The 12885-nt window shown below is 48.0% G+C and overlaps 1 protein-coding gene across 1 annotated transcript; it reads right to left on the bottom strand.

Moving 5' to 3' along the window:
* Window positions 1-642: 642 nt before the first annotated feature.
* LOC135996990 (tubulin alpha-8 chain) lies at window positions 643-12578 on the bottom strand. The gene is made up of 5 exons (XM_065649355.1): window positions 12495-12578; window positions 7170-7392; window positions 3773-3921; window positions 1744-2424; window positions 643-1158 (listed from the first exon to the last, which is right to left on the bottom strand). Exons 1-5 carry the CDS (start codon window positions 12495-12497, stop codon window positions 865-867), a joined length of 1350 nt encoding a protein of 449 aa, XP_065505427.1. The 5' UTR covers window positions 12498-12578; the 3' UTR covers window positions 643-864.
* Window positions 12579-12885: the final 307 nt, after the last annotated feature.

Here is a 12885-nt window from a genome sequence, read left to right as displayed (position 1 = left end):
TTTGTGGATCGCTGCCCTGTGTCCCCAGGCCCCACTCAGCCCAGGTAGGAGGTTTCAGACAGAGGCTGCTGCCACATGTGAAGATAACCTGATTAGCCAAATCCTCTCCTGTTACATCAGCTCACATGGAAGGCAGAAGGACGTTCTAATTTGCATATCTGAACCCATGGACTATTTCTTTCTGCAAAACAATTAGTTTTAGGGAAAACTAGTGTTTAATCCTAGCCAGCTAACCCAGAGAGTTTGCTCCGGACAGCTTCAGGCCACGGGCTGACTCCACACAGCCAGCAGAGAGGAACCGCAGTTGCTTTGTGTGAGGACAAGGCAGCACCAGGACAACTGGAGAAGCAGCAGGTTCCTTACACCCTTTCCTGACATCTCTTCCTCTTCCAGGCTACAGCATCACTAAGACACTGACCCGTGCTAAGTCTAAGAGACAACTCACTCAAATGGCCTCTGGTTTTAAAGGTGTTGCATCTTAAGGGTAATACAAGGTTAGTTCCTGTTGCCTCTTGTGACACCAGCTTTGGAGCCTTGAAAAACATGTAGCTAACTAATTTTCCACCAAAAGCTCAAGCATATTCTAGTCTTGTATTCTGGGGGAAAATATGCACTATTAGCTCTTCAAGTAGCAATGCTTTAAGGACAAGAGCTTAATTATGGCATGAATATTTTATTCAGTTATCTTTCTCATAAAGAAATTCTATCTCCTGGACTGACTACTTGCATATAGTTAATGAACATAGTCTTTGGACACTACCAAATGTCTTGAATTACAAAGTTTATTCCAATTATTTGACATGATTTACACCGCTACTGAAGAAGCAGTAAAATGGCAGAGACTTGCAATTCACTTTGTTGTATTTAATATTCTTCACCTTCATCTTCTCCATCCATCGAGTCTGTGCCTACTTCTTCATAATCTTTCTCAAGCGCAGCCAAATCTTCCCGAGCCTCTGAGAACTCCCCCTCCTCCATCCCTTCTCCGACATACCAGTGAACAAAGGCCCGTTTGGCATACATCAGATCAAACTTGTGGTCCAGACGAGCCCACGCCTCAGCAATGGCCGTAGTGTTGCTCAGCATACACACTGCCCGCTGCACTTTGGCCAGGTCACCACCAGGAACCACCGTCGGTGGCTGGTAGTTGATGCCAACCTGCACGAAGAGCAGAAGAGACCATGAGGTAGGGTTTTTCTGTAGTGTTTCACAGCCACTATAATCAAAGGAGTCCTCATTAATGGTTATAAATATGTAAAGGGTGAATGTCAGGAGGATGGAGCCAGGCTCTTCTCTGTGACAACCAGTGATAAGACAAGGGGTAATGGGTACAAACTGGAACACAGGAGGTTCCATTTAAATATGAGAAGAAACTTCTTCCCGGTGAGGGTGCCAGAGCCTGGCCCAGGCTGCCCAGGGAGGCTGTGGAGTCTCCTTCTCTGCAGACATTCCAACCCGCCTGGACACCTTCCTGTGTAACCTCATCTGGGTGTTCCTGCTCCAGCGGGGGGATTGGACTGGATGGGCTTTTGAGGTCCCTTCCAGTCCCTGACATTCTGTGATTCTGTGAGTCAGTAGTTGAATAAAATGTTTCGCTCAGCTCTGTGTAAGAACGTAACTCTCCATTTCTCGAAATACAAATCAGGTACCTCCATGACATCTTAATGAGAAACCATCCTTCACAAGCCCATGACAGTGCATGAGAAATCTATAAAAAAGAAACCTGATGTAACTGAGACTTGCCTTAAAACCAGTAGGGCACCAGTCCACAAACTGGATCGTGCGCTTGGTTTTGATAGCAGCGATAGCAGCATTGACATCCTTGGGGACAACATCCCCGCGGTACAGCATACAACAGGCCATGTACTTGCCGTGGCGAGGGTCACACTTCACCATCTGGTTGGAGGGCTCAAAGCAAGCATTGGTTATCTCGGCCACAGAGAGCTGCTCGTGATAGGCTTTCTCTGCCGAAATAATCGGAGAATACGTTACCAACGGGAAGTGGATACGAGGGTAAGGCACCAGGTTAGTCTGAAATTCAGTAAGATCCACATTCAAGGCACCATCAAATCTGAGGGAAGCGGTGATGGAAGAGACTATCTGACCAATGAGGCGGTTGAGGTTGGTGTAGGTTGGGCGTTCAATGTCCAGGTTCCTACAGCAAATATCATAGATGGCCTCATTGTCAACCATAAAGGCACAGTCGGAATGCTCCAGCGTGGTGTGGGTGGTCAGGATGGAGTTGTATGGCTCAACAACAGCTGTCGAGACCTGGGGCGCAGGGTAGATGGCAAATTCCAATTTTGATTTTTTCCCATAGTCAACTGACAGACGCTCCATCAGCAGGGAAGTAAAACCTGAGCCAGTGCCACCTCCAAAACTGTGGAAAATCAGGAATCCCTGCAAGCCAGTGCATTGATCAGACTGCAAGAGAAAACGCATGTGTTAGAGCCATTGTGTAGACATTAAGAATCCCAAAACAAGCTCAAGAAAGACAACTCTGAATTCTGACACATGTCAACTGTTGAAGCTTCAGGGAAATAAGACTGAATTTGATTCATTCACTGATAATCAAGGAGATGCCCCATAAAAACCACTGTATTCTTGGCTCTTTTATGCCCCCTACATATCACAAGGTGACCTCTCCGCTTCAGATGACTACCTCAAGACTTCTCCTACCCCCAATTCTCACACAAAGGCCATTAACAATGACCAAGAAAATAAATAACATCCGAAGAACTACAGACCATCCATCCCTTATACCGATTTAACATTCTCTGCCTGCACAAAAACTGAGCAATCCCCTGTCCCAGAACTATCACTAATCCTGTAAGAATCACAAGCACGTATCTCAGCTCCGGGAAGCGAGCTGTCAAAATGTATTACAGTGCCATTCCAGTTTGGTCTCCTCAGATGAAGAAACTGGACCGCCTTGTCCTCAGAACAAAGCGCCACGTGATGCTGAGCTTGATTCCCAGGACTGACAGCACTTCTCTTGTAAAGAGAAATTATGACCATATTTTTCAGGTCAAAGTACAGTCTGCTGCAAACTTTAATTAGAGATAGTTGCAGCCAAGTGTTGGGAATAATACCAGTTTTGATCTGCAAAAGGTGGACTTTTCAAGAAGACTCATTTAGCATTCCATATTAAAGCACCAAAAGTATACCTGGACTTTTCTGTGCAATGAGGATTCCTTACCTTTGTGACACAGATTTAGTCAAGCACATGCTTAGCAGCCCTAAAAAGGGAACTCTAACCTGCCATCTTCACAAATTCATCACATGATCAAAGCACTGGGGAGCCTGAAACATCCCATCTTACTGATATTTATTCCTTTTCTACCATTGTTACCATAAAATTAATTCAGAAATTATAACAGCAGGAAATGCAAACAAAAGTCTAAACCACAGAAGTAAGCACTCCTATTTAAACTTCCTTGCAAGAGCCCCAGCCAGAGACCAGCCCTTTTCCAGCAGGAACTATGCAAGTCAATTCTCAGTCCTGGCTCTCTGAACTTCAACATGAAACCAGAAAGTTTTGGGCACCTCATCAGCATTTTAGGCCACTTAAAAGTCATATCTGACAGGAATAATCCAACCATTCTCAGCTGGCTAAGAATAAAAACAGATGCAGACTAAGTCCACAGATTCTCCTGCCACGGAATAAATTAAAGCACAATTCATAGGGCTATGTATTTTTGATAACCTAATTTCCAAATCCTGTAAAACAGGATGAAGATGTTTAAGAGGCTTCAGTGAAGAAAAGTCTTACCAGTTTCCTGATACGCTCTAGAACTAGATCAATTATCTCCTTCCCAACTGTGTAATGACCTCGAGCGTAGTTATTTGCTGCATCTTCTTTACCAGATATCAGTTGTTCAGGATGGAAGAGTTGCTTGTACGTCCCATTCCTAACTTCATCTGGGGAGACAAGATGAATCATTTATAAGAAGCTAGTTTTTTATATGGACCAGGTTTTTCAAACTCCTGAGGGTGCCCAGAATAAGAGACCTAAACCCTTAGGGAGAAAAAGCAGCTTGATTTCTACCTATGAATAGGCAACACAATACTTAGTACAGCCTAAATGTTGAGTACCCAAGAAAAATGAAGTTACTGCTTAAGAAACCATCCCATTTTATATGTCTAAATTTTTGACCTGCCAGAGTAATTTAAAACTGCACTGTAGCAGCAGAATCATTCTTCCACAGTTTAGGACAACTTAAGGCCAACTATGCAGATCGGCATCTGAAATAATGCTTTTCCCCCTTATTTTCCATCCCTCCAGGATGATCCCTTATTGCTTCTGCAGCTGTGGGCAGAGCCTGCACTGCTCACTTGTCCCCTTCTCTGCCTTAATTGTACTTTCTACCAAGGTTAGAGAATAATGTTCAAAAGGAACAGGAGATGCTTTTGTAGAAATATCCTGTTATTCAACTATTGAGCTTATGGCACAACTGGCTGTGTTATAAGGAAACTGCAAATGAACACAGCATTCACCCACTAGCCGCAGATTTGGAGAATGATTTAGAGTTATTATCTCCACCAGTTATCAGAAATATGCACTTACATCTAGCAGACTAAAGCTCCATCCTACCACAAAGGTACAAAGGTGCTCAGCAAAGCTTTGTCTCTGGTTTAGCTCAAGCCACTCTTGAGTTGTATGCTAAGACAGTTCTGCATCCTTTAATCAAAATCAGGTGGAAAGCAAAGAGCTTTATTAACTACAGATGAAGCTGCCTGTTTGCATATATTCTTTTTTAATCTGAAAAAGAGGGAGCAAGACAAAGATAAATAGAATTTGAGATTTTAAAATACAGTTACTATTTGAAGCAATTTAGACTGGCCAGCTACCACTGCAGTTTGCAATCCAATACTCTAAAGTTATTTTCCAAGCTGCACAAAACTAAAAACAATTTGGAGAAGTCTACCATTCAAAATATCGATGTTTTCAAGACTTTCTGCATTACCACTCCGCATTATGAAGGAGAAATATGGTCAGAAGGGTAAAAATATAGAACCTAAAGTAAAAGACAGCTGGTAGGGGCAACATAAGTCATGATGGTCCTGGAGAAGGACCTGGAGAAGATGGTCTGGAAGCTCCAGAAATCTCTGGTGCACACACATGGCAGCTGCTGTATGCACAATAGATTTATTTTTTTCTCAAACACAGTGCAGAGGGACACACTGCATGAATGGGAAGAACCATGCCAGCCCTACCCAGGAAACTGGATCCATAATTTTCAAATAAGCAAGGCAGGAATAAGAAGGCCAGTCCCTAGAAAGGCACATGATGTAACCTTTAACAAAGAGCCATAACCTTTTCAGTATTACCAAGGATTTCATAAGAGCCTTTTGCCCATCTCCCCATGCTACACTTGCATCATTCACAAGTGCTGGAACCTTTTACCATTTTCCCCAGAGGCAAGGCAAGAGCTTTGCCACCTGCTCTTCCTCACCTCATTTCTCAGCCTTTTCTGGTTGTTTAGAGCCACCACCTGGCCAGCAGCAGAGGAAGCAACAGCCAAGGGGCTCAAGAAAACAGCCAGACCTGCAACAGCTCCTGGGAATATCAGTGTATGGCCAAGGGCACTTTGGCTCATTTCAAAATTATTAGTCCAGCAGTACCACCCTGAGCTGCCCTCCTGCAGAGGTTCAGTCTGCTGCATTAGGCACAGAAAGTGGTTTGGGGTGTTACAATAAGTTGCAAGAAACTCACACTTTGGGTACATACAAGTAGCCCAAGCCTATTCTCTCATCGCCCCTTCCCAACTCTGTATATTGCAGAAAGATGAAGACAGCAACTTCACAAGCACCACAGGCCTCTTCCGTGAGAGTCCCAAATGTCTCCTAAAGGCAACACAGCCCCAGAACTGGCTCCAGCAGAATTATTTCTGGCACACACCAGCAGGACAAGAGAAGTGATTGTGCCACTGTACTCAGCACTGGTGAGGCCCCACCTTGAATCCTGGGGTCAGTTTGGGCCCCTCATCATAAGGAGGACATTGAGGTGCTGGAGAGAGTGCAGAGGAAGCAATGGAACCGGTGAGGGGCTGGAGCACAAGTGTGATGGGAGCAGCTGAGGGAGCTGGGGGTTCAGCCTGGAGAACAGGAGCTGAGGGGAGACGACCTGATCTCTGAACTGCCTGAAAGGAGCTTGGAGCCAGGGGGGGTCGGGCTCTGCTCCCCAGGAACAAGCGCCAGGACCAGAGGAAATGGCCTCATTTGCGCCAGGGGAGGTTGAGGTTGGATCTGGGGAACAATTTCTTCCCCAAAGGGCTGCCGGGCATTGGAACAGGCTGCCCAGGGCAGTGGTGCAGTCACCATCCCTGGAGGAGTTGGAGGGGTTTAAAAGGTGCTGATGAGGTTCTCAAGGACATGGTTTAGTGTTAGAGTTAGGTTGGGTTATGGCTGGACTCAATCCTGGGGGTCTCTTCCAACTGAAATGAATCTAGATTCTAAAACCAAGATGTGTGACACAAGGAACAAGGCTCTTGTGAAACTGGGGAGCTCACCCTGGCAGCGTAGCCAATACCACAGAACATGGGACTGACATGTGGGATCACATCTGAATACCACCAGCCAGTGGTGCCAGAGCTTGGGATACAACTGATTTTCAGGATAACAGTGGATCATTATTCAAAGATAAGGCAGCAGGAAGGTGAAGTGCATGTTTGGAAGTTCCTGAATTCAGGCTAGCGATTGAAACTCATTTCTGCAAGCACTATTCAAGCTACAGAGAGTAGCAGATTTTGAAAGCACAGGAATAATTCCAAGGTACAAAAAGAAATCTTCTTAATGATACAGATCACATCTGTTTAAAAGGTTCCTCTTGACTGCTGTACACATTATGTCATATTGTTTCAAGAGGTTATAACTAGTTCCTTGCATAGCAAAAGCATGAGGCATGTTCAAGCCTCATTTAATTCCACAGGCTGGCAGAATGTAATATTTAAATACTTTAGAGCTCCAGAGTGCACATTTGCCAGTCTCAGTGAACATAAACCCAAGTATTTTCCATCACTAGGAAGACATAGGCAAGCTTTACTATGCAAAAATTTAAAGCATTTTGCAGGACTAGAGAAATGGATCCCTTAGTCAAAAAAAATGCGCGAGTTAAATCAAATCCCATAGCACATTCTACAGTCCCTTACACAGGTCACTGTATTTACCTATTACTGCCGGTTCGAGGTCCACAAACACAGCACGAGGGACATGTTTTCCTGCACTGGTCTCGCTGAAGAACGTGTTAAAGGAATCATCACCTCCACCGATGGTTTTGTCGCTCGGCATGGTGCCATTGGGCTGGATGCCGTGCTCCAGGCAGTACAGCTCCCAGCAGGCATTGCCGATCTGCACGCCGGCTTGACCAACATGGACTGAGATGCACTCGCGCTGCATGGAGAAAAAAAAACTGGATCACTCAGCAGAAACAGCAGTTTCCTTGTTTAGAAAACATTTAGCACACAGCTTGAACTTCCATGCTGTAAAGCTATTAAAACATTGGTCTTATTGTCTTGGTGTTAGGGGCATTTGGCAGAAAATACAATAGGACACAAAAGCTTCTTTCAGTCACCGTCCACATCTACCGAGAACGACCCTTTTAGACATTGTCATTTTTACAGACTCATTCTGCCTTGTTGTTCCTATCCTCAACCAGGCAGTTGAGTTTGATCAACTCTTCCAAATCCTTCAGCCAACTTCTCTCTTCATAACGAACACTGAATATAGAAAAACTGATGACTAACCTGTTAGTGGCCTAAGTGTCCAGAAAACCTGCATCCCCAGGAGCCATATGAGCACAGCCACTAGAGGGAGGGAGACCCTCCACAAGATCCAGGGTGATTTTGTTTGTTATGCATAAAATGAGGGAAAAAAATCTCCTGATTACTTTGGAGATCTTTGTCATTCTGTAAGAAAGTCTTCACCTGACAAAATCCTTAGTAACACTCGATAAATATGGAAAATCAGGCCTCCCACCACACTGCTGTATGTGAAGTACTAAACTCCTTAACACTAGACCAAACTCTTCCTCATTTAAGCTACACAGAAAATAGTTCATGTCAGCAAAAGCACCTATTCACACCAATTTATGGATTCTTAAGTTGCCTTTGATGTCCAGAGCATAAACCCAACTTCCTTAATATTTCAGCATAGCATTTTGAATATTAAAAGCCAAACCACAAGGGAACTATCTACAAATTCCTGGTCCATCTGTGTAGGAGAGTTCTGAGTAACAGTCATGTTTAACTATGTTCAGACCCTATGATTGGGTGATGCAATTTATTTGTCCTTGAAATTCCAGGATAAGCAGGACCTGGAACTGCCTAGTCCACATCAATAATCAATGCAGGAAAGCAGCAGCACAGCCATAAATTTATAGAATAGTTTGGGTTGAAGGGCCCTTCCCAGCTCCCCCAGTGGCCCCCCTGCCATGAGCAGGGACATCTGCACCAGCTCAGGTTGCTCAGAGCCCCGTCCAGCCTGGCCTGAGATGTCTCCAGGGATGGTTCATCCACTACCTCTCTGGCCAACCTGGGCCAGGCTCTCATCACCCTCAGTGTCCTTTCAATCTCCTTGGGAAGCCCATAAAATTAAAATCTGCATTTGTCAAAAAAACCCATCACCTGTTCTCAACCACAGCACAGAACCACTGAGGACTGTTGTTTTTCATCCATTTAAGCTGTGTATTAAGATACACAGCTTCCAGCAGAGCAATCCACATCACCCTGGGTGCATCCAGCACAGCACAGCCAGCCGGGCAGGGAGGGGATTGTCCCGCTCTGCTCTGCTCTGGGGCAGCCTCACCTGGAGCATTCACTGTGTGCAGGGCTGGGGACACAGGAGAAAAGGAGATAAAGCTGCTGGAGAGTGTCCAGAGGAGGCTATGAGGTTGGTGAAGGGTTTGGAGGGGAAGCCGTATGAGGAGCGGCTGAAGTCCCTGGATTTGTTCAGCCTGGAGGAGACTGAGGGCAGAGCTCATGGGGCTGCAGCTTCCTCAGTAGGGGAGCAGGAGGGGCCGGGCTGAGCTCTTCTTTCTGTGAGAGTGACAGAACCCCAGGGAATGGCAGGAACATGTGCCAGGGGAGGGGCAGTTGGACATGAGGAAAAGGTTCTTCACCCAGAGGTGCTGGACACTGGAACAGGCTCCCCAGGGAGGTGTCACGGCCCCAACCTGACAGTGTTCAAGAAGAGACTGGACAACATCCTCAGACACATGGTGTGAACTGTGGAGTTGTCCTGTGCAGGGACAGGAATTGGACTCCATGATCCTTGTGGGTCCCTCCCAACTCAGGACACTCCATGATTCTCTCTGCAACCAGCCTCACTCAGAGCTGCTGCCACTCCACCCCTTACCACGGCCACGGTTCCATCCATCTCCAGGCCAAAGCGCTGGGCTCTAATGTACTGCAATAGTAGAGGAGAACCAACCTTCACATTGTAAAAAGGGCAACAGGAAAAGCAGCTCCAGCACACAGCCCAACGAGACTGCACTGCTAGGAGAAGCCAGGCCACAGTAGTGAATTAGGTCACTTCATCCTTCAAGGAAAGCAGGAGGCCAGACTGAGTCTCCTGTATAGTGAGAGAAGAGTCTAGAGACACATCACCATTTTGGTTTGAAGCCTTCCCTTTGAGGTCCTACCAGTGATCTAAGCTTTGTTAGCAAAGCCCCTAAGCAGCTGGGGAAGGTCACTGAAAAGAAATGTGTAGGGATTAGCATGTCTAAGCAAGGTGAACACATGGAATACAGACTATGTATGAGCTTTCCAGCACCAAAGGAACTAACATCACTACTTCAGACTACATAGAGCAACAACCAGTCATGTTCCAAAGAGAAAATTTAAGTCTTTGAAAGTACAATTTGGGCAACACAGCCATGGGCCAGGTCCTACAGGTGCCATGTTAAAGACATGACATGGTTACCTTGACAAAGCACAAAGTTCAGCACTTGGGGCAGAGTAACTCCCCACATCAGCACAAAGAAGCAATTAATGGAGATGCAGCCTTGCTGAAAAGATTCTGGGAGTTACCACAGGAACTGTCCTGGATGTTCAACATTCTCATCCGCAATAAGGCAAACAATGTGCCAGGCTACAAGAGGAGACCCATGGCCAGCACATCAAGAAGCCTCCACTCTGCTCTGCGGGAAGGGTCAGGCCAGATGTTAGGAGGACACTGTGAGATTTGGGTTGGGTGCTCAGAAGAGCCTTCCCCAGCAGAGGGGTGCAGCCCTGGACCAGGTCACCAGAGCAGTGGGAAGGGATCTCCATCCTCCCATGTCCTCAACACTTGGCAAGACACAGTCACAAAAACCTGGCCTGGTGCTGCTGTTAGCCCTGCTCCGAGAGGTCCCCTCCAGCTGCTTTCCTGCAACTCTACCAAATACTTTTAAATAGTATGTGGCTATTTAATGAAATACAAATCTCAGTTAAATGCTAAGGGACTCTGCCTATTTCACTCTGCGCAGCTTTTTCACAGCAGCAGATCTCTCGCAGTACCAAGAATACTAAAGAACAGAACAAAATCTGAGCCTTGGAAGTATAATCTCCAAGTTGTAAAGACATGCTAGAGAACTGTCGCACATTACAGCTCTGGGCCTTTACACGTCACTGACAGAAGGTTCATGGTTAACAAGGTTTAAATATGTATTACAGACAGTACTGTTAAGTGCAGTATTCAAAGCCACAAGTCAGGACACAGAAACCTTAAGTAATTAACACCAAATGCTCTCCACCCCTTACATATGCTATTTTCAAGCATAGGACCAGTTTCAGCAAAAACTTCCAGGGAACTTTCCCAGCACAGCCTGAACCTCTCCAGCCTCTGTTACCTTGTCTTCTGTTGCTATACAATGTGCTCCAGCTTAAGACCACTGGCTTGTGTTCTGTAATGCCCTTTCAGTAGCTGCAGATCACTCCTAGGGGGCCCCTTCCCACACTCTTGGTGAGGATGAAGAAACGCAGCTCAGCATCATCCAGGTGGATTGTGCTCTGGGTCCTTTGCACTCCCCAGCACAGTATTTCAGGTACAACTTCATCTGCACGAAGCTGATGGAAAGCCAAGTTTCATCGGAATGGCTGTACCAGCTCACACCAAGTTCAGCAACATACCACAATGAGGAACATGGTTCCCCTAGGATGAAACTCAAGGGAAGTTGCATCCTTTGCAGAGGTGAGGAACTGCATTCAAGCACTTGATTAGGCTTAATTTTTTAAGAAAGTGACCACAAACAGCCCCTCATAGAAGGGCAACAACAAGATAAGGACAACACCACATCCCTCCAATGTTCTCCTAACATGTAACCATTTTCAACAAATGTTTCTCATGCACTGACAACCCTAGAGATACAGTCTGCTACATTTTTTAAATCCATGTAACCTTCTGACACCCACGATCTCTTTTCAAAGAGGGATGGATGGAGCAGGCGCTCCTGCTGTCCCATCTGCAGCTGACAGCTTCCACATGTTGTGACCACAGCTGGACTCTGTCCTCTCACCGTGTCCCAGTCCTTTATCATATCTTCCAGATATCCCTTCAGCCTGACTCCTGGCTCACAAGGTCACTCCACCTCAGCTTTATTGCCCAGCCAGTCTCACGAAGTCCTTTGGGAAATCTCCACAATCAGCCCCCTCCACCAAACCCCTCACCCCGCAGGTGGCACCTGACAAGGACCAGCAAAAGCTGCACAGAATCACAGGATGTCAGGGGTCGGAAGGGACCTCAAAAGCTCATCCAGTGCAATCCCCTCCCGGAGCAGGAACCCCCAGATGAGGTTACACAGAAGGTGTCCAGGCGGGTTGGAATGTCTGCAGAGAAGGAGACTCCACAGCCTCCCTGGGCAGCCTGGGCACCTCTGGCACCCTCACCGGGAACAAGTTTCTGCTCAAATTTAAATGGAGCCTTCTGTGTTCCCGTTTATACCCATTGCCCCTTGTCCTATCACTGGCTGTCACTGAGACAACGGTGCAGCTCCAGAACACCCAGCGCGATGGCTCCTCTGCCACCCCAGCTCCCACACACCCCCAAGGAGGATTTTTTTTCCCCTCCATGTTTATATTCAACACGTCCCCGAGAGAGCGGCCCCACCGCTCAAGCCCCTCACACGCCCCGTACGTCGCGTTCCGGGGCCCTGGACCGTGCGAGCCCTTGGAGGGGTGACTGTGCCCGGCAGCCCCAGGCCCGGGGTCACCTCTGCGGGAGCCGCCACCTCAGCGCCGGCCGGGCCTGAGGGTCCCCCCGCCGGGGGGAGCCGCCCGCCGCGGGCCGCCATGTTCTCGGAGCGGCCACCACCATTTTGGGACGCGGCACCGCGAATGCCCATCGGGGCGGCGCAGCCCGGGCCCCGCCGGTGAGCGCGGTCCGGAGCGATGCCCTTCCCGCCCGTGCCTCCTCCTCTTCCCCCGCCGCGGGCCGGGTCGGAACCGCGCCTCCCGCCTCAGATCCCCGCCTCAGCGTGCGGAGCTACGCCGGGACCGCCCTCGCCCGGCCCCCCTCACCATGGTTCCGGCCGGCGGGCAGCGCTGGGGGCAGCAGACGCGCTACGGGTCTGGGCAGCACCGCGAAAGCGGCCGGCCTGCCCCGGCCCAGCTTATATATACGGCAGGGGGCGGTGCAGATGGCTCTCCGCACCTTGCTCATTGGCTGTGACTCGCCTGGAGGCGTAGCCCCCCCGCGGCGCTATTGGGTGTTTGCGCGCCAAGACCGTCTGCTCTCCCAATCAGACCCGGCGGCGGCCGCATGGAATGCGCCCGGCTGTGCGCCATTGGGTCCCAGATATGAATTTCACCTTCCTGCGCTAGCTATTGGTTGATTCGTAACCAGGGGCGGGGCGGAGGCGGGGCTTAGTCTTCCCGCCAACGGAGGCCAGCGCCTCCCTCCTCAGCCGCG

The sequence above is a fragment of the Caloenas nicobarica genome, chromosome 21 (genome assembly GCF_036013445.1).
Source record: "Caloenas nicobarica isolate bCalNic1 chromosome 21, bCalNic1.hap1, whole genome shotgun sequence".
NCBI classification, from domain to species: Eukaryota; Metazoa; Chordata; class Aves; order Columbiformes; family Columbidae; genus Caloenas; species Caloenas nicobarica.
The sequence above is the reverse complement of the archived record's forward strand: the minus strand, read 5'-3'. Positions and strand labels throughout refer to the sequence as shown.

What these genes read in the sequence shown, in the direction of transcription:
- LOC135996990 (XM_065649355.1), bottom strand. An exon ending in CCTCGAACCGGCAGTAATAG is followed by an intron (nt 3,922 to 7,169) that starts GTAAATACAGTG and finishes TTGTCTCCCCAG; the next exon opens with ATGAAGTTAGGAATGGGACG. An exon ending in GGTGCCCTACTGGTTTTAAG is followed by an intron (nt 1,159 to 1,743) that starts GCAAGTCTCAGT and finishes CTCTTCGTGCAG; the next exon opens with GTTGGCATCAACTACCAGCC.